This window comes from Ursus maritimus, unplaced genomic scaffold, assembly GCF_017311325.1.
Source record: "Ursus maritimus isolate PB19 unplaced genomic scaffold, ASM1731132v1 scaffold_35, whole genome shotgun sequence".
Lineage (NCBI taxonomy): Eukaryota > Metazoa > Chordata > Mammalia > Carnivora > Ursidae > Ursus > Ursus maritimus.
Window position 1 is genome coordinate 5,065,981 of NW_024426119.1, and position 20,571 is coordinate 5,086,551.

General features: G+C 40.3%; 1 protein-coding gene across 1 annotated transcript in view; it reads left to right on the plus strand.

Annotated features, from left to right (window-relative positions):
* Window positions 1-8,529: 8,529 nt before the first annotated feature.
* The window catches only part of SPRED1 (sprouty related EVH1 domain containing 1), a 115,734-nt gene continuing 103,692 nt past the window's right edge, over window positions 8,530-20,571 (plus strand). Inside the window, exon 1 of the mRNA XM_040620444.1 lies at window positions 8,530-8,958. Within this exon, the coding sequence (XP_040476378.1) occupies window positions 8,927-8,958 (32 nt within the window). The 5' untranslated portion in view covers window positions 8,530-8,926. The remainder of the gene's footprint in view (window positions 8,959-20,571) is intronic.

A 20,571-nucleotide genomic window follows, 5' to 3' on the forward strand; every position in this document is an offset into this window, starting at 1 on the left:
TAGACCAAATAGTGTAGGGCGTAGCAAGCAATTTTATTTTCCCAAATCAATTCTAGAAAGCTCTATGGAAAATATTAGGAGACATACTTAAAATAAGCAAGGACAATAAGGCAGGTTAAGAGAGACTGTTCTAAGTCCTTGGCACAACTTGGCAGGGGCCCCAGAAGGAAGACTGGGATGATCCAACAAAGGAAGGAAACTTGAAATAAACAAAGATTGGCTAAGACCCAGAAGACACTAAGGGTGTGAAGTGTTTTAGCTTCCTGATAAAGAGCTTTAGAGCTGAGGGCGGCATTCGCTAGTATGAAGGACAGTCAGTGTCTTCTTAGGATTTAAAAATCTTATGGAGAAAGAAAACATCTCTGTCTGGTAAAGTAAGGACTGGCCAGATGTCACTGGAAGTTTTCCGCATCTAATAATTTTTAAACACAGAATTCTTCATTATGGTGTATATTTAGATTTTCTTATGCGAACCTATTAAAGATACTATCACAAAATTCCAAAATGGACATATTTGGGGATGCTAAGAAGATTAGTGTCATTAGAGGAAAACAACAGCAGTTATTTTTATGACTTGTCATGGCATTTATTCAGATAACATCTTGTATTTTCTAAATGTTTCCTTTTGGTTTTCCATGTCTCCCTAGCTAGATTGTAGATTTCTGGAAAGCAGGCTTCCTCCCAGCACCTAAAGTAGTCCTGAATATTCTCTCACCTACATGTCTTTTATCCATCCTCTCTCTAGCCCCTGACCAATGCCCTAATTTTCTCTTATGTAGACCATTGCAGCAGCCTTTTTACTGTCTTCAAAATTTTATAATATATCTAGGAAGACATGAAACACCAAAAGGAAACATTCAGATAACACAAGATATACAAAACAGATCATAAAAATAACTGCTATCTTTTCCCTCTAATACTGACAATTCCTTTATAGCTCTCCTTCTACCCCATCACCTAAACTTCTATATTCTTGGAATTATAACTGCTAAACTATATAAATTACATATATAAACACACACATACATTACCAACACAGGTAGAGGGCTGGAAGGGCCAACTCTGTATGTAAATGTAAGGTCTTCAGTTTTGTTTTTAAGTTAGAGTAGAGCAAACAGAAGTTTTAGAAAAAATGTGATGTTTTAAGATCCCCTGTGTGGCTTGTGGAGAACTGCCAAGCTTTATACATGCCCAGTAGAGTGTGATGAAGCCTAATTGAAAGCGTAATATTGCAGAGTAGAAAGAGGAGGAATCTTTCAGATAAGTCAGAAAAAGAGAGTTGGAAGAAAAAAGGAATGCTTTTTAGGGAAGCAGGGAGATTTGAGAGAAAAGAGGGAAATGGGGAGGTGGGAGGAAAGGGGCAGCCCTCATGGGCACAGTCCCCTGGCAGAGAGTCCTGGGCTATATGCAGCTGAGTGCCGCGGACTTGATCTAGGGAAGAGCAGAGACAAGATGCTGAGTGGTCCAAATCCTAGACCAGAAAGAAAAGGATAAAAGGAAATAGGCACAAAAGTCCTCTTCGGGCAGGGGGAGGGCAGAAAAAAGGGCTGAAAATGATGGTGGGAATATCTTACTTTTATATACTTGGAGGCTAGGCAAGCCTGAAGAACAATACACCTAGTCAGGGTTAGGAAAGGCCACCTATCAGAGACAGAGATTATTTACAGCAGGGCTTCTTAAACTTTAATGTACCGCTGAATCACCTAGGGATCTTGTTAAAACGCAGATTATAATCCAGTAGCACTGGGGTGGAGCCTAAGAGTTTGCATTTCTAGCAAGCTCTCAGGAAAGCTATGCTGCTTTGAGTAGCAAGGATTTAGGGTTATTAAATTTGAGCGTTTAAAGCATTTTTATTAAATAAATAAACACATAAATAAATAAATAAATAAATACATACATACATACATACATACATTAGTGCTTCTCCATGGAGATAATTCTGTGCGTATATCAAAGATTCTAATTATGAAATTAGCCTCTTTTTTACCCTTAGTTGATCGCAATGAAGACATATCTAAGATTAAAAGAAGGAATAGAATACGCAGTTCAAACCAATAATAACATATTCAAAAGCATAATCATTGTTAGATGTCTATATTAATAACAAGATAACTACTTGTGTTGTTCACAGCAACACATCTGCACACAAAAGTACCCAGGAGGCCTTTCTGTGATGGTAGAAGGGCTCTGTATCTCAACTGTCCAGAATGGTAGCCACCAACCTTCCATGGCAGTCAAGCACTTGAAATGTAGCTACTATGACTAAGTTTTTAATCTTCCTGAATTTAATTAATTTTCATTTAAACAACCACACATGGCCAGTGGCTAACCATGATCATGAGAGCTGACAGCATCACCAAAAGATAAGCTGATGTTGCCGCCTCTGGAACCGAGGGTATAAGGGCATTTATGTACCTAAGTACCACAGGAGGCAGCTGATAACAGCCAAGGGATTTACTCCTCCTTTTTTCTAAAGTACAGTCTCCTTCCAAGTCATCATCCACAGTAAAAATGACTTGAAATAGAAAGCATACCCACCGAGGAGCTCATCTTTGAGAAGTTATATATAATATCAAAACACACACACACACACACACACTCTCTCTCTCTCTCTCTCTCTCTCTCACACACACAGGTTTTTAAAGGAGAAAAATTTTAGTTTGAGCGCCAGCCACTGCCTCACTAATGTGTGAACTCTGGCAAGTCACCTAACCTCTCTGATTGTCAGTTCCTAATTCTTTCTGTAAATTGGAATTGATGATAATACCTAGTGGGCGAGGGTGTTAGGGAGGTAAATTCCTAAAGGACTTTCCAAGTTTGATCGTCGTATATAATGGCTAAGTATTACTCACTAAAAGGGAAGTCCAATGCCATATTTAAAACAAAATCCAAGGAATCATCTAGACTCTTTTGTTATAGTGAATTTGTTGCACGCACATAGCCTTGGAAATTTTATGTAACAGATATTTCAATCCTTCATATTTACTGTAATGGGTTGTAACCTTCAAGGAACAAACATGCCAAATCCATTTGGGAGAATGATGGTAAGGGAGAAGTGCTTTATTTAGTAGTGTGGGCCTGGTAAGCATCCTCCCTGCTAAGATTATGCTGAAAATAAAGGAAATCGCAGACTGCTCATTTCCCTTGTACTGGTTGTAATCTTGTGGAAACTTCCTGTAAAAGGCAGTTATAGCATTAAAAGTAAACTGATTTCACACTCACCGGATACTACCAGACCAACAATTGCAGTCCTTTGGGAGAAAAACAGAATAGCATACTTATCCTTTATACTTTGTATTAGTTTGGAAGAACATGGAAACCCTAGTGATGGAGAAACAGACTCATGCCAGAGGCAAGGAAACTATTTAGAAACATGGTTACCATTTAGTAATTCCACTGAGAGGCAGAGCTCATTAGCCAAGAGACTGGTTACACTAAAAAAAAAAAAAAAAAAAAAAAAAAAAAAAAAAAAAAAAAAAAAAAGAAAGAAAGAATAAAAAAGAAAAAAAAAAGATTGTTCATTAAACAAAGTATAGCATGAAAATAAAATCAATCCCCTTTGATCTAGGCACATTCTAGCTACAGTTTAGAAATTTAGAATTTTAAAACATCTGCTCAGGGGTAATGTTTAGAAATGGAAATTTGAATATGTATTTTATGCACTGTTAGAATCTCACATGTTGGCATGATTATCTCCTCTTTTGGCTTTTCAAGTATACAGATCTCTGCTGAGAGCTTATTAGTGCAAGGGGTGGCGTGTGTGAAATGCTGAGCTGCTGTAGTGTTCAGGTTGCAATAGGAAGCTGGAGGGGGCTCTGAATTTCTATCATTGTGTCGGTCAATACAGCTTCGTTTTTATACACATACTGGCTTGGCTATCATATTTCACTAGAAAAGCCTTCATTACTGAAAACGACAGCTGAAGAGAACACCAAAAATATACGAAATGCAGCCTCTGCCTTCAAGCCACTTAACATTTAACTGGGAAAACAAACAAACTCAGAAAAAGTTGAGGAGAGAGAGAGAACGATCAATACAAGGGTAAAAGGGTAAAGGCAAAAAGAAAAGAATTTGAGAAGATAAAGTCTGAGTTCATTAGAAAGATGATCACTATGGACTGAGCAGCCTGGAAAGAGGGAGAATGCCTTGAGTCAGAGAGCTACGTGCCATCTGCCAGGGCCTCCATGAGGATAGGCCACCTTTGCTGACCTTTGTGAACTCTGGTCTGATACCTACCTAAAACCCAGAACCCACTTGTACCTTCTTAACTGTGATGATGTCCTATACTGGCAGTTACTTGGCACTTTGTGCTGTTGGTGCATAAATGCTTTTGATAATTAATCATCTATAACAAGTTTGTAAGTGGTTGTGGTTAATTCCTAAAACTGAGGACAATAGTAACGAGAGCCACCTGTGACCAGCCTCTTTCCCACAGACCCACCTGAGAAAACACAACCCAGTAAATACAAGCACATCCCTGCCCTGTTGACCCTGACATGCCCATAGCATCTTTGACTAATGCTCATTGGTAGCTATACCAACTGAATGGAGCCAGAACTTCTGGTGAAACTGCGACCTGCGTCTGTATTTATCTTTTCAAGTCTCATTAGAATCGCTTTCCCTGGCTGAACCAGCCCTTTGGCCTTGATAGCCTTAGCCTATGATAGACATTGGGCAACCCTTTTTTGGGTTCTGCTAGAATCGAGGTTCTTAGGTAGGGATGTGTTCGGAGATGGGATGAAAAGTAGTTGCAAAGAAAAGGGGAGAAGACTGTGAAGGGCTAGGAAGGACCAAGTACCTGGCATACTGCTGGAAAAGCAGGTTCGTCAGTTCCATTACAGATCTGCTGATCCCAATCTTGGGCGTGGGGTTAAGGAATCTGCATTAAAGCAGTTCTTGCAGTGTATTAAAAAAACATTTTTATTATAGAAAAGTTCAAAAGTGTGAAATAATAAAGAGAATGTGCTCATTATCATTTCATAGCCAATCTTCTTTCATCTCTATCCCTACCTACTCCTTCCCACTCCTCACCCTACTGTTTTATTTTGAAACAAATCTCAGATATATCATCTCATCTGTAGGTATTTCAGTATGTATTTCTAAAAGATGAAGACTTAAAAAAACCCCACATAACCGCAACACTAAAAAAAAAATCCCTTATTATCATCAATCTCCGGTTAGTGTTTGCTTCCCCAATTACCTCAAATTTAAAAATATTTGTTCAAATCAGGATCCAAATAATGTCTCCCACATTGCATTTGGTCGCTCTGTCTCTTGTACTGGTAAAGGTACAGACGCTGGGATAGAGTAGTGAGGCCTCTTGAGCTTCGGGTAGCTGCTGACAGCAAGTTAGACTGGAAGACCCCTGGCCCCTGAACCTGAACGTAGGACCATTTCTGATTGTTTTAGAGTAGAATTCTCTGTCCAGATCAAGGCAATTTTCTAAAACGCTGGTAAGATCTTCAACAACTGGGTGAGAAGCGAGGGCTAGAAATGCACCCTTAAAAAGAAGGGCACAAAAGAGTCCTGCGAGTGGTATAGGGAACACTGGAGGCAAGGAAGTTTGGTGACTGTGTCTTGGTGATAGGAGTGGGAACGATCTAAAAAGCATGAATTTGGGCTATTGATCATATATTGCCCCTTTAGGTAAGTAATGTATGTGAAAGTGGCCAGCACAGTTCCTTGCACGGGACAGCCAAGATGGTTTTCATATCTTCTCCAACGCCCATCATTGATCCTTTTCCTGATGCAGTTGAGCCTCAAGCAGATGCAAATTTCTTCAGAAGAAAAGGAGGCCTTTGCAAGGACCCAACTTTCCTTGTACTTACTTAATCATAATGACTCTGAGAGCAATCATTTATGGATGGCTTGCTAAGGGCCAGGGCACGTGTCTAGCAAGAGCGGTACATAGAAGAAAACCCATAGTTCTTTGTCGAATGAACAAACAAGGCTGTGCTTAACCTTCCGAGCCACTGCCACCACCATGTCATGGAGTCTACTCTCATCTCCATTTTACAAAATCAGAATAAGAGCTAGCATTTATTGAGCTCTCAATCTGTTCTAAGTGTTTCATATATGTTATTACCTCATGAATCAGCACAGCAGCTCTATGAATTAGGTACTATTCTCCCTATTTTCCACAGGCTGTGTTTAGGTAACTTGTCTGGAACACAAATGATAACTGATGGGACTTGATTCAAATGTGAGAAGCCATAGTGGGTAGTAGTAGGAGGAGGAAGGAGAGCAGGCCAGTACCAGCACTCCCAGGAACAGGGTCTTCCCAGGAACAAGATAAAAAAAACGCATGGTCAGCAGGGGTGACAGAGGTAACCTCTGACTATCACAGATCCCCTCACCTCTTCTAGCCACCAACACTGCCCTTCCTCACTCTGAGTAAGGACAACGCTGCTGCCCAGACAAGAAGCAAGAGTTTCATAAAGAAACCTCAGAAATCAACGGGCTGTTTTTTTTGGGCCGCCTGAGTGGTTCAGCATCTTTATTCCTCATTTATGAAGCACCTACTATGTGCAAAACACTGTTTAACAGGCTAGTGTATGCGCTCTAGAAAGCAGCAATCCTGAAACCTCCTGGCAGATGAGGAGTGCTGGCTAGTTCGGGAGCTTTTCCCACTTTCCTCTTCCTCAGGAATTGTTCTACCCCTCAAGGTGGCAGGAGCAGCGACCTTGTCTCTCCGGTCACACAAACCTGAGAATGAAGAGAAGAGCACTGCACACAAAGCTAGACTCACAGCTAGGGAGATGTGTCAGAAACTTAGGATTCAGTCCCCAGGCCGGATGGGGTACAGGCTGGCTTTCTAGGTAGAAAAGGGATAATAGAATTTGCAGAGCCAGGAGCCGTGAGTTCTCTAGTCCCGCAGACCCTAGACTCCCGGCTGAAACCCCAGCAGGTTTCTGTGCAAAAACCTTTCGAGATGAATGCATACATTGTCCTCCAACAATGCAAAAGTGACAGCTGCCTATTCAATAATCGTTCCGCCTCCGTTTAGAGCAGTTCGTGCCACAGAGGCATCTTCTGCGCTATAGTTATGCAACCTCACTCGCAGCGGGAGTTATTTCCTGTGCTTCTGGCTGCGCCAGATTCATGTAACACGCCTACTCTGGGCTTCAATGGAAGTCGTTCTCCATTAACAACCACTCTAGCTTTCGGAGATGAATGCCCTGCACCGCATACCCCTTGCGCATTAAGAATCCAAGGTATTAAAACTAACTCTAACACACACACACACACACACACACACACACACACACACACACTCCCGCTGTACATGCAGCTAGGGGACTGCAGCAATGCAACCAGAGGGACAGCAGGCGGAGCTCTCTTTGTACGGTCCCTCCCTCTAACCCCCACCAACTAAAAATGAACTCATGCCAGTTCCATTCTTTGCTCTGCAAGGAAAACACACACAAACACACACACACACACACACACACACACACACACACACACACACACACACACGGCAAAACAGCAGCCTCCAATTCCCCCCTTGACCACACTGTCATTCCAGCCTCCTCGTTCTAACAACCCGGATATTCCAAAGGGAGCAACGGGGAGTAACGGGGAGTAACGCGTCGCAACAATGCAACCTCCCAAGCAGCTCCCCGTGCAGCTCACACCCCCGCCCCCTTTCGCAGCGTGCCAAGAGTTTGGAGCGCGCGCACGCACACCGACACGGTGCCTGACGTATCCCTCCGCCTCCCTCCTTTCCCCGCTCTGTGGCTCGACAACGATTTGGGAAATGAAGGGAGGAGGGAACTACTTTCCTGAAACTTGCTATGCTGCACACGACTTCGAGTTGCAGTGATTCGCCCGGAGGCCGCAGCTCTTAGCCCTACCCACACGCTCTCACAGCCCGGGTACTGCGCTCGGCAACCGCACCCCGTGCCCGCTCTGGCCGCCGGGAGAGGCTGGCGGCCGGGAGAAGTCGCCAGGGACTACTTCGCCTCCTTCTCCCGTGGGCGCCCCCGGTTCGGGCAGCGGCGGCGGCGGAAGGAGCGGGCGGCGTGAGCGCTTCCGCCGCCCCCCTCACGGCTCCCCTCTGGCGGGTGTGAGGCGCTTGCCCGCCGAGCTGCTGGTGGGCACCGGCTGGTGGGGGACCTGCGGCTGCTCTCCTAGCTCTCCCGCTGCTTCCCGGCACCCTGTTTCCTGGGCGCGTCCGCTCTTCTCCGACCCGGGTGGGGGATATCGGCTCGTCTGCCCTGGCCTCACACGCTCCCCGCCGCCCCCTCCTCCCCCTGCTGGAGGCGTCCCGGCAGGAGCGTGTCTGGAGGAATCCGCCGCCGCGAGGCCCCTCGCCCGGTCCTGCTCGTGCCTGAGGACCGCCCCGGTCGCCGCCGGGCGCTAAGCGGGCAGCCGGCGGCGAGGTGGGAGATGGTGGGGTGGGCTCTGGCAGGACCGCGCCGCCGCCGCCCGGAGCCTGGGCTCGGCACCCTCCCGCCGGCCCCCACCGAACGGAGCTCTGCTTCCTCCTCGCCGCATCCCTGAGGGAAGCGCCGCCTCTGCTCCCGGGTTCTCCGCCCGCCCGCTCCTTCCTGGCCGGACCCCGCCGCGCTCCACCCCGGTGGCGGGAGGAGCAGCTCTCCAGTCAGCCTTCGCAGCCCCTCTTCCCTTTTTCCTTTCCACCCACCCTCCCTGGCCTCCTCGGATCCCTTGGCTGGGCGCTGAGGCGGAGGAAGAGGCTGGGGTCGCCACGGCGGAGGTTGTTGCCGCCACCCCCCTGCGGGGGTGGCCGGGGTTCCCGGCTGGGGGGGCACCGTTCCGGGTGAGGCATCCACCATGGTGAGGCCCCTGAGCCGCTGCCCCCGCGCCCCCCCGGCCGCCGCTGCCTCCTGCCCCTCGGTGCTGCTGCTGCCTCTCCGCCTGCTGTTGCTCCTCCATCTCCAGATTGGATCGCGGTGAGGGAAAGATGAGCGAGGAGACGGCGACTTCTGACAACGAGTAAGCGCCTCATTGATCTTGATTAGTACCCCCATCTTTCCAACCCCTCTAAGATTGGGTGCCGGAAAGCTTGCAAGCTTGGAGAGTTCGGTGCATCTTGTTCCGGAGATAACATTCGATTTCTTTAGTCATTTAATGGCAGCACCCTCCACGGCCCCCCCGCATTTAGTTGCTTACTTCTGGGGGAGGGTATTGAGTGTTGGGGTGGGATGGCAATTGTACATCCATGAGATGGAGTAATGTGGACGGATCGTGGCGGGGTAGAAATTACCTCTTTGCCTCGAGGACCCCTGGCCTGTCCTTTTTCACTTTAGCATACCAGTCAACATACCCTGAATATCCGTCCTGCTTCCTTTATAGCTATTTTACTTGGAAACTAATGTGTGGGAGCACCTCCTGCAGCAAACTGCTCTTGAATCTTAATTCGATGAGTCAGTGACTCTTAAATACCGATTAACCCCCCCCCCTTTAAACTTATGACCTGTAAGCTTCATGTAAAAAATGGTATTAGGCAAACATTTTTAGAATTTAATAACATTAAGGACACCTGGAGTGTGAGAGACGTTAAACTATTATATTTTACCTTTGCGAATACTGGGCATGTCTTTATCAGGGGCATGGAAGAATATTGAATGTTAATTTTTATCCTTCAGCTGTATTGAGAAGCACCATTTACGTTGATTTAACAGTATTTACATTGCTGAATATGTTGATGACTTCATTCATTAACTTCTGGAGTGTCATGGCTTAAGTTTTTGTTTATTTGGGCTGTTTGTTTTCCAAACGAAATACGTTGCCTTTTAAATATTTTGCTTTAACGTAACGGCTGCCTGAAAGAATAATGGTGCGGTAACAGTTTTTACTGAGACCGGATTTAATTCCGTGCAGAATATTTGCATCCGTTCTCTTGTAATTAAGTTCAAGTTTTGTTTATCTTTGGAGGGTTGGAAAGAGTTAAGAGAGTTAGGACTAGTCCGAGGATGCATTCCTTTAAATAAAGTGCATTCCTCGAGTCAGACCTTTTTGAGAGAACTTTAAAATCCAAAGCCTAGGCCTGTTTAACATAAAATAGCTTGAGAAATGCCAAGCAGCGTTTCGCCTCAAACCTCCACCTCCCCCCCCCCCAACACACTCTTCTGATGAGCGGGTGTGGGAGAAGGTAGATTGCTGCAGTGTCAGTGCAGTCTAGAAGCAGAAGTGGCCGCCATGTTCTCTCTCTTTTTGTGAATCGCCCTCATTTGCATAGCACACTCTTCATTCATAAAAAAATAATTAAACATCCATCACCTTGGACATCTTGAAAGGATTTCCCAGGACAAAAATTCAGAGCTTGACTGTCTGTCTTCATGTAGATTTTTGAGTTCAGGAAGTAAGGAGAATTCGAAGTTATAGGTTAAATTCAAAAACATACGCACACACAAACAACTACCCCTGTTCTCAGAATGTTGACACAGTTATGTGGGAAATATCAGTTCGGGGAGGTGCTGGGATCACGTGATCGCCTCCATTCATAAAATACCTGGCTGTCCATTCACAGTGCAGTACACTGTCTCACTGCCTTCCGCAGATTAGACCTACTTTGAGAGGGATCAAGAAGTATCTCAGATAACGCTTAGTTAGGGGAAAAACTGCTAAAAATCCTGAACGGAAGGACAATAATTTTTACTGGTATCTTTTAAGAAAGTAGCCTGGATCAAAATGTCAAATTCTGTTTTAGAGATGGGAAAAGACTAATTACCATATTTAAAGTAAAATATTAATATTTCCTTTCTGGATGCATCTAACAGAAAAACAAATGAGGGAATGTGAATTGACACATGCGTAAAATATATTGTTTCTAAATGGGCTCTTTTTCTAATACTTGCTATGGACAAACTAAGAATGCAAGTTTTTCATGTTGTGATACTGATATATGATACTGCTGTTACACTGAAAATGAGTAAAAATTCCCAGTACTTTAATCCCAAAGATGTTCCTATTTGAGACACCAAAAGGCAAGTTGGGAGGGTTGCCTTTTTCTTTAATTTTAAAAAATTCAAAGTTGTTGATGTAGGACAACTTGGAAATTACCTCACTCACCCAGACCTTTAGAATTCTGTTTTCACAAATTTATCCTGCATTATTAATAAGTTATTCCGTAGAAGCTTTGTTATGTTAGTTTTGGTAGAACAGAAAAAAATGTTTTCGCGTATATGTATTTTTTATGAGATGTTAACACTTCATGGGGACAAACTCTTGGGGGGTTTTATTTAATTTTTTTTTTTTTTTAATTTTAGGAAGTGATGTGTTCATCTGGTAATCACTTTTATTAGAGCCAACATTGTACATTAGCTAAGCCACAAAGTATAAACTTCTTTGGAATGTAGTGTTTATTCCAATAATTTATCTTAAATATATAATATTTGAAACGGTAATTTATTACTTATAATTGTATATAGTATGAAGAAACAAAAGATTTATATATGTTATGGCAGATGCCCTTAAAGCCTCAGCATAGTAAAACTCTTTTACCCTCTAATATGGATTTTATCTGGGCCTTACATATATTTTTTTTCTACTTTATTTTCTCCTTTTTTAGAAGCCATAATCAATAGGAATTTAATTACGTTAGAGACTGTTCTTAACACTTAAAAGTCTTTTCATCTGATTTCAACCTTTAAAAGAGTGAAAATCACCAATATTTTGGGAAACCATTAAGTTTTTCTAGGTAACCATTGTGGAAAAATCCAGTAAGGCCTTTAGAGGCCTCATTTTGAAATCCTCTAAAACGTGCTGTTATTTGAAATTAGAGTTCTGTGTGGAGAGAGAGCTCTCAGAAGTTGATTGTGAGTGTATATTTAATCAATAATTAATGAAGGATCTATTATGTGTAAGATTTTATCTTATGCAGTGCCAAATTTGGGGAAGGGTTGGTAAAAGTCTGCTTTTCTTTTCCATCCTTCAGTAATAACTGGAACTTATTTAGAGTGTCATAAAAAAAAAAAAGCTTTCCTCCTTGCAAAAGTAGTAATTTCAGATAATGTACAAAATAATCCTTAAGGGGAGTAAGTAATAATTTATTTGTGTATCTGTTATTCAGATAACAAGTCTTAACATTTGATATACTATAATCAAACCTTTTCTATGATGTTGATGACTAATTATATTCATCTATTGGATTTTTATTATGTGCCATATACTATGATGAATTTTTTCTGTATTATTTTATGTATATACATCTATTCTCTATAGAGTGGAATTGCGTAGTAGAAACTTCATACCCAAATATATTGTGACTCTTCCAATGTCATTATATATTTCCTAGAACATAGTTTTTAATGGCTACATTAAGTTCAGCATATAACAAACATTAGTTTTAACCAGTCTACTATTGTTGGATATTCTGTTATACCTGAACAGTGCTGCATTTGATCCTGAGTTCTGTCCTACATATCTTTTACTCTTTCCTTAAGATAGTCTAGGAATGGAGTTAAAGGAGATGCAAATTTTAAGTTGTTCTTTCTGCTGCATTGCCCTGTAGAAAAGAAAAACTCATATGAGAGTGCTTATGTCTTGAAATATCTGTCCAGTTCTCTTTGAAAACATTTTTGCCAGTTTTGAAGTTGGAAATGAGATCTTGTTCCTATTTTTAAAATGTGCTGGATGGTGAAATAAAATTGATTAAAAAACCCCCAAAACTTGTTAGGTTGTTTTGGGCAACCGTACTGTTTTCAAGTATCTTATTACAAATAGAATTAAAGTGATCATACAAAAGGCTTTTGCAGATAATTTACTTAACTCTTACCAATTTTTATGTAGTATGGTGTAATGTAAAGAGCATTGGACTTGGAATTGGGAAATGCCTTTCTGTCCTAGCTGTCATTGGTCTGTGATTCTGGACAAGTACAGCCTCTGCGGGCCTCAGTTTGCTCATTTCATTTGAGTAGTTTGAACTAAGCATCATTATAGGCCCTTCCTGTACTAAATTACCCTAAAATAATAACAGTGATAGGCACATTACAAGTCGCTAGGCTTGTAACAAGTATTTGTTAATTGATTAATTTTTTTGGATTGATTTTATTATATTGTTGTTTTTGATACATTTAAGCAAATGAAAGACTTCCAGTAGAGATCTGGTAGGATACTGAAGTAAAAGCATGAATTTTGAAGAGCCAAGATAAAAAATTTGGAGACAATTGGTACATTCATAATCTTTTAAGACCTTATTATTTTGGGCTTAATAGCCACATGTCTTTGATAATATATATACTCCACAGATGGAGAACTTTGTACTGCTCTTTTTTTTTCTTTTAAATAAATACGGCCTCTGGATGAATAAGTGAACAAAAGACTTGGGCTTAAACACCAACTTGAGTAGTTCTAAAAGGAACATACTAACAAGAGACTCTCAGGCTTTACTTACTGGCTAAGTGTCAAAAGTAAGTCTTCATTTGGTTATTCATACTAATCATATTAACCTAAGACTAAGGGATAATTTTACACTTGATTAGTTTAAGAAGTTAACACAGATAATGAATTTTTTCATTCTTTAATAGTTAGATTTAATTCACTATTTATGACAAGTTTTATGTCCTAGCTGCATCTCATTTTAGAGTCGAAAGCCAAAGTCATTACAAATCCCTGAGATGTTTTTGTGGCAGTCAGCATGGTTTGAAATGAAAAAGATCTATTCATGTATTTTTGTTTAATTGTAGTTCATTATTTTTGTTAAAACATAGTTCATTAGTAATGGATCTTAGACTGAGGTGTTAAATTGCTTCAGACATAGGGTTCTTAGAATAAGAATGTTTTTACTAATCTCTAATTGAAACTGTTTACATTCAAAATTGAAGGAAATTCCAACAAACCATAGCAGCATTAGAGATACTTGGGACAGCAGTTAGTTTTCTAGGGCTGCCATAATGTAACAAAGTACCACAAACTGGATAGCTTAAAACAACATGAATTTGTTGTTTCAATTTTGAAGGTTGGAAGTGCAAAATTACGGTATTGGCAGGGCCATGTTCCCATTAAACTGGTAGGGGAATCCTTCCTTGTCTCTTTCTGGCTTCTGCTGGTTGATGGCAATCTTTGGCATTTTTTGGTTTGCAGCTGCTTGATTCCATTTTCTGCCTTCATCATCACATGATGTTCTGCTTGTGTGTCTCTGTGTCTTCCAAGTGGCCATGTGACAAAAGCCTTCCTGGATTAGGAGCCTCCTCTACTCCAGTATGACCCCCTCTAAAGAAATTACACTTGTAGTGCCCCAATTTCCGAGTAAGGTCATGTTTTGAGGTAGAGGGTTAGAACTCAACGTATTTTCTTTAGAGGGATGCTATTCAACCTATACCACTAATGTAAGTCAGATTTTTTTTTCTTAAGGTACAGTTGCTGTTCATTTGTTGCAGATTTATTGAAATAGTGCTTTTGAGTCATCACTACTTTGTAGTAGGGACATCTTGCTGGCTCATTCAGTAGAACATGTGACACTTGATCTCAGGGTCGGGAGTTCAAGCCCCCTGTTGGGTGTAAAGCTTACTTAAAAATAAATAAATGAAGTTATGGTTATTAAACCATTGGTAGAGCTTATATGTATCTTAATGTTAATAAAGCACGAATATTACTCTGTCAGATATATCAGTATAATTGATTCTTTTGTAATCCTATGTATTTTGTTTTAGGCCTTTAATATTATTCTGAGAAGGGGGGCATAGCCTTTGTCAGATGGCCAAAGAAGTCTATTGGCATGAAAAGTTAAAATCTCCTGCTATAGACAGAGGCCCAGAAGGCTGAACTCAAAGATAGAGTTTATAAAATTGGAAGATTAAGAAACATGAATGGTAAAATAAACAAGTCCAACATACAGCTAACAGTTCCAAAAGAAGAGATCGTAAAGGAGAGGAAATATTCAGAGACAATGGTTGATAATTTTCAAGAAGTAGCAAATCAAACCCAATTCAGTGAACTAAATATGAAACAAAGCCTCATAGTCAAACTGGGTTTATCTTGAGATTGCATGAATGGATCAACATGAGAAAATTGATGTAATTTTATCACATTTGAAGATTAAGGAAGAGAAATAATATAATCTTAAATGCCAAAAGTGCAGTATTGTCCTTCCTTCTCTGCCCATAATATGGAAGTAAATGTTTATACAGTATGTGTTCATAATGTAGATTTATATTACTTTTTACTTCCTAGAATTTTAGACTTAACTATCTCTCATTTAAAGCGAGGGTATTGGATTTGGTCAACTTTAGGATAGCTTTTAGTATAAGAGTTCTAGAATCCTAGTTCTTTGTACTTCTGAAATCCACATTTAATTTATCATTTCTGTTACTCATAAATGGAGGATTGCCTGGTGGAAATTACCTTGTGTCTTAAACTTTTGAATTATCTTGGAAGGCATTTTCCTTTTACATTTAGAAGGCAAAGAATAAGGTTTAGTGAATTCAAGAGTAATTGAAAATTAAATTTTAATATAATACCAGTTTTATAATTTTATTTCTAAATTGTACGTGCATAGCAGGGATAATGGTTTAGATAAACGCCATTATGATTTGGAAAGTAGAGTAATTGTTTTCCTAGGAGTATTTAATGATACTCTTGCATATGATTAGATGCATCTTGTCTGTTCACCTGATTAGAGATTATTTTAACAAATATACAGTTTTTGTTGATGGCTTCTCTATATTAGTATAGAAAATCCTACTGTAGTAGGATTACAAAAATTTAGGTGAAATTTAGTGAGTTGTGATTTTTCTGATACCACTTTATCAGAGTTATCATAACTTACCATATCAGGATGTTTAATTTGGCATAAAGTCACACCAAACTTTTTTTATCCTGTTTTGTTGTGAATTACATTGATATTTTGAGTTTGGAATTAGGGAGTCAATTTTGGGTTTGCTCTCTTAATGATATGCAAAAGCATTTCAGAATTTTAGTTGCTTGGATTATATATATATGTAATCTCTCTCTCTATATAATCTCTCTATATATAATCTCTCTCTCTCTCTCTCTCTATATATATATGTATATGGATTTCTTAGTTTTTCAGGACAGATACCTTTAGTAACTTTTTCTTCAAGAATTTCAGTGCAGTGACATTTGAGTGCCTGCTAGGTACTTGACTTTTCTGTAGCCCTGGAGATACAAAGATAAGTAAAACCTGATAACTGCTTTCACTCTCCAACAAGGGAGCTAGATCCTTCTGAAATGTGATGTGTGTTCTGTAATACGAAGTTCTTCAAGGCTCAAGGAGAAAGTGATCATGCCTGGCTGTGGATGGCAGTGTGGGAGTTGTGTGAAGGAAGGCTTCAGAAAAGAGGTCAAATTTTAAGAGTTCGGGGGAAAAACAAAACAAGAACAAGCATGAAAGGAGAAATGGGAAGTTGGGAGAAAAGCAGTAATTTTTTGGATATGCTTATTTGCAGGAGTGGTGGGGGGAGAACATTATATCAAAAACTAATGATGTACTGTACCTTGGCTAATTGAATTTAAATTAACAGAAGAAGAATGTTGGAGGCAATTTTGAGAAGTCTAGATTTGTGCTTAAGTTGTATCAGCAGCCTTGGGCCAAAGGGTGGTGGCTAGCCCTAGAGCATGACACCCACAAGATGAGTGTGAAAGAAGCCCCTGAAAATGTTTTTTTTCTTCTCTCCTCCCCTCCTCTCCCCTCCCCTCCTCTCTTCCTCTCTTCCTGCTCCACACCCAGTGCAGAGCCCAACATGGGGCTCAAACTCACCACCTTGAAGTCAAGACCTGAGCCACCCAGGCACCCCGTTGGCTCAGGTCATGAGATTGAGCCCCCTCCCCCCCCTCCCCCGCCCCCGGGTGCCCTCGGGCTCTCTGGAGCCTGCTTCTCCCTCTCCCTCTGCCTGCTGCTCTCCCTGCTTGTGCTTTCGCGTGTTTGCTTGCTCTCTCTCTGTCAAATAAATTAAAGAAAAGAAAAGAAAAAAGCCCTGAGCTGAGATCAGGAGTTGGATGCTCAACCAGCTGAGCCACCCAGGTGCCCTGAAAGTCAGTCTTTCTTGACAAGATGAGAAAATTTATTTTAATTGGTTAGTGATAACAATTTTGAACAGAGTCCTCATTAATTTTTTGGACAATGCACTGAATTCAAAGAAAATTTGTTCTTTGAGCTACCCTTCCTCACTCGCAACTGGATGTCTTAGGTCGGTAAGAATACTTAATGAGAAGCACAAGTTTAAGTCTTTATCATGTGGGCAGTGCGGAAGTATTACTTTAAATGAGGGAGTGATACCAGATTTGTGTAGAAAGCTGAATGCTGGGATTCATTTAGACAGTTGATTAGAGGGAGAAGAACGTGAAGTACAATTGATGAGGAAGATGTAATCAAGGCGAAACAGCTGGAAGTAGTGCATTTGGAACTGTGGTGGATGAATTCGTGGGGGGCAGTTCAGATGTCCAGATGATTACTTGACTGGATGTGAAGGAATGAGTAGGAAGAGTGTGGGATGACTTCAGAATTTAAATTTGGGCCTCTGTGATGCTTTTAAATGAAGTGGGAAGAGGCAGAGGTTTTTAATGGGAGAACATCTCAATTTTGACCTTTTAAAACTTGCCTACCTCGAGTTATCAAGGTAGAAGATGTCTCATAAAGTGTTTTAAATATAGGTTTGGTGTCCAAAGAAGGTTGAGAGGGTAGAGTTAGAGGTGACGTCTTCAGCATATGTAATAGTTGAACCAGGGGGAAATTGCCCAAGAAGAATATTAAGCAGTAGTGGGAAGATGAATAGTGAGAAACAGCAGTGTTTTTAAGAGACACCAAAAGACAGAAAATTCTTAATAGGTAGGAGAGTTTAGAGGAAAAGTATTAAAGACAAATAGGAAGTAATGCAGTAGAGACAGCAAAGAGTAAGGTTATGCACATTCAGGGGAAAATTGGGAGTTGAGATTATTGTTGAGGTAATATTAATGGTGGAGAGGAATAGAAAAAATTTAAGGAAAGTTTGGGTAAAAGGTAGAACAAAGTCAGGAAAGATAAGTCTGTCAGTGTTTTACTGTTTGCCATACGCCGTGCTAGATTTAATTCTTCTAACGACCACCTGAGCTAAGTTTTATCCATAGTTTACAGAGGACATAACTGAGACTTAAGAGTGGTTTAGTAACTTGCCCACAGCCACAAAAGGGAGTAAGTAGTAGAACCGAGATCCAAATTGCATTGCATTTGTACCATACTGTATGCCATACAATTAATGGCCAGACTTGATTTTAAAGAAAAAAGTAAGGTTGAAGTGATAGGTTGACACATAGAACTGTCGGCTGTTCGAGGGACTGGGAGTTTTGGTAAAGTTAAAGAGCATGTAGAATAGAAGTGGGAGAAATCGAAAGATAGATATTGATTAGAGGACATAGACTCCAGAGTAATGACAGATGAGAGAGTATTAAAGTAGAAGAGGTTGTTGGAGTAAAGGAGCCAGGATCTGCTAGGATATTTATTAAAAAAGGTCAACAATATGGCTGTTTAAGTTGCTAGGTTGGATGGTATCAGGAGTTGAGGTGGAAAGGAATCTTGAGCCAGCACCAGTGTATTTAATGTGTGTGTGGATTGAGTGACTTAGAGTGGAAGTATGAATGCTGACATCTGCCTCTACAATTTGAAGAGACTAGAATAAGGATTTTGGAATGAGAAGTTGATGATGGAGGGTGCCAGGGGGAGGAGGATAAGAGAGGGAAGGATTTAGCTGGGAAGAGTTTAGAGTATTGGAAATGATAAGCTCTCATGTAATAATCGTCCTATCAGGAATGAGGGATGTTGGGAATTAGGGATGTTGGGAGTTAGAGAAAGGAAGATAGACATGAATAAATTATCCAGATTTAGATTTTATTGAGAACTTTAAGGTTTTCTGAGGGGCTATCCAAGATGTTGACTGATACTGTAGGGTTTTATCCAGATACATTATACTGTCTTTGGCAGAAGGTTTTATATTTTGGGGGGTACTCTAGTTATTCTTAATGTAATCAGAAAGTCCTTTTCAAAACAAAATTCACTAATTACACTTCTAAGATTAATCTCGTGTTCAGAATTAACATGGTCTTGCAGTTACTGCTGACTGCCACATTAAGACTTTGGCAAATCGCATAACGTGTCTTTGTGCTTGATTCTCCATCTGTAAAACCAGGATAATATGTCACTACTTCAAGGGATGTTAAAGTAACCTCCTACTCCCCCCAACATTTTTTGATTAGAGATAACAAAATATTAAAAAGAACTTTTAGTTCTTGAGAAGAAAAGTACTATGATCATGAAATAATCAGTGCTCATTTTCTTTTAGCCTAAGGTAGGGTTACTTTTTAAAAAGGATTATTGACCTGCTGGAAAAATTGTATTTCAGATTAAATGTTAAAGAAGCAGCTTTTTGGAAACACTTAACATCTAAAAATTCCAACAAGCAAAAAATAACAAATCTATGTTCTGAGCATTTTCTTTTATGTTGTGAGCAAAGAATGAGAGAAGAGGTAGCTAGATTAATAACTAGTATTGGACAAGACACAAGGCAAAGACCTGGCTCCAGCCAGTTTTTTGTTTGATACTTAGTACAGCTAATTATATAAGGAGTGTATTTCTAGAGCTTGTTAATTAAAACAATTTTAATACCTGAGTACATTTTGGAAGTATGAGTAGATTTAACATCTCTGTCATTTTCAATGGAAAAAGTCATCTTTCTCAGAAAAATAACGTTATATGGAAGGCATAAAATCTTTTGTGGGAGAGAAAGTGGAGAGGAAGGTTTTTTCAGCTTATTAAAGATTTAGACATTTACTTTTTTGCAGCTATAATCAAACTAAGATTTCTACTTAATAGGTGAGATAAGCTAAATCTGCTAGTTAGCAGTTCATTGCTCTGGATTAAGTCTGTTAATTTTAATTTAGGCAGCTAAAGGTTGGTAAACTTATGTTCATTTTAGTCACCAACAACTGAAGCCAAAATCTGTTTATATTTTCATGTAGCCTGATTAGCTTATTATTCTGAAACTGTAATTTGTTAATTAAAAAATAGTTGCTTTAGATACATAATTACTGAAACTTGATTTAGGAATGAATTTGAAGTTGTCTGTGAATCAAGATCTTGAATGAACATAAATCAGGAACTTAAAAATATGATGAAAATTATATATACTTTTTCTCTTGAGAATTATTTAATCCAAAAACCCAAACTTAATTAACTTAAAGTTAAGAACATATACCAAATAACTTTAATAAGTATATCAAATTAAGATATTCTTCAACTCCATATTTTTTAAAAGATTTTATTTATTTGTTTGACAGAGGTAGTGAGAGAAGGAACACAAGGGGAGTGGGAGAGGGAGAAGCAGGCTTCCTGCTGAGCAGGGAGTCCTATTCGGGGCTTGATCTCAGGACCCTGGGATCATGACCTGAGCCAAAGGCAGATGCTTAACGACTGAGCCACCCAGGCGCCCCTCAACTCCATATTTCGATCATTTTAAAAAGGAAGGGGAGAGACACAGATGAATGAGACAAAGCTAGGCTCTAACCACCTTAGTTTTCCTTAGCAGTTTTTCCTTGTCTCACTGCTTCAGGAGAGAGTGAGCTTCGTTTCTAAGTGAGCCAGAAAGAAAAATAATTTAATCTGGAGTTACATAGACC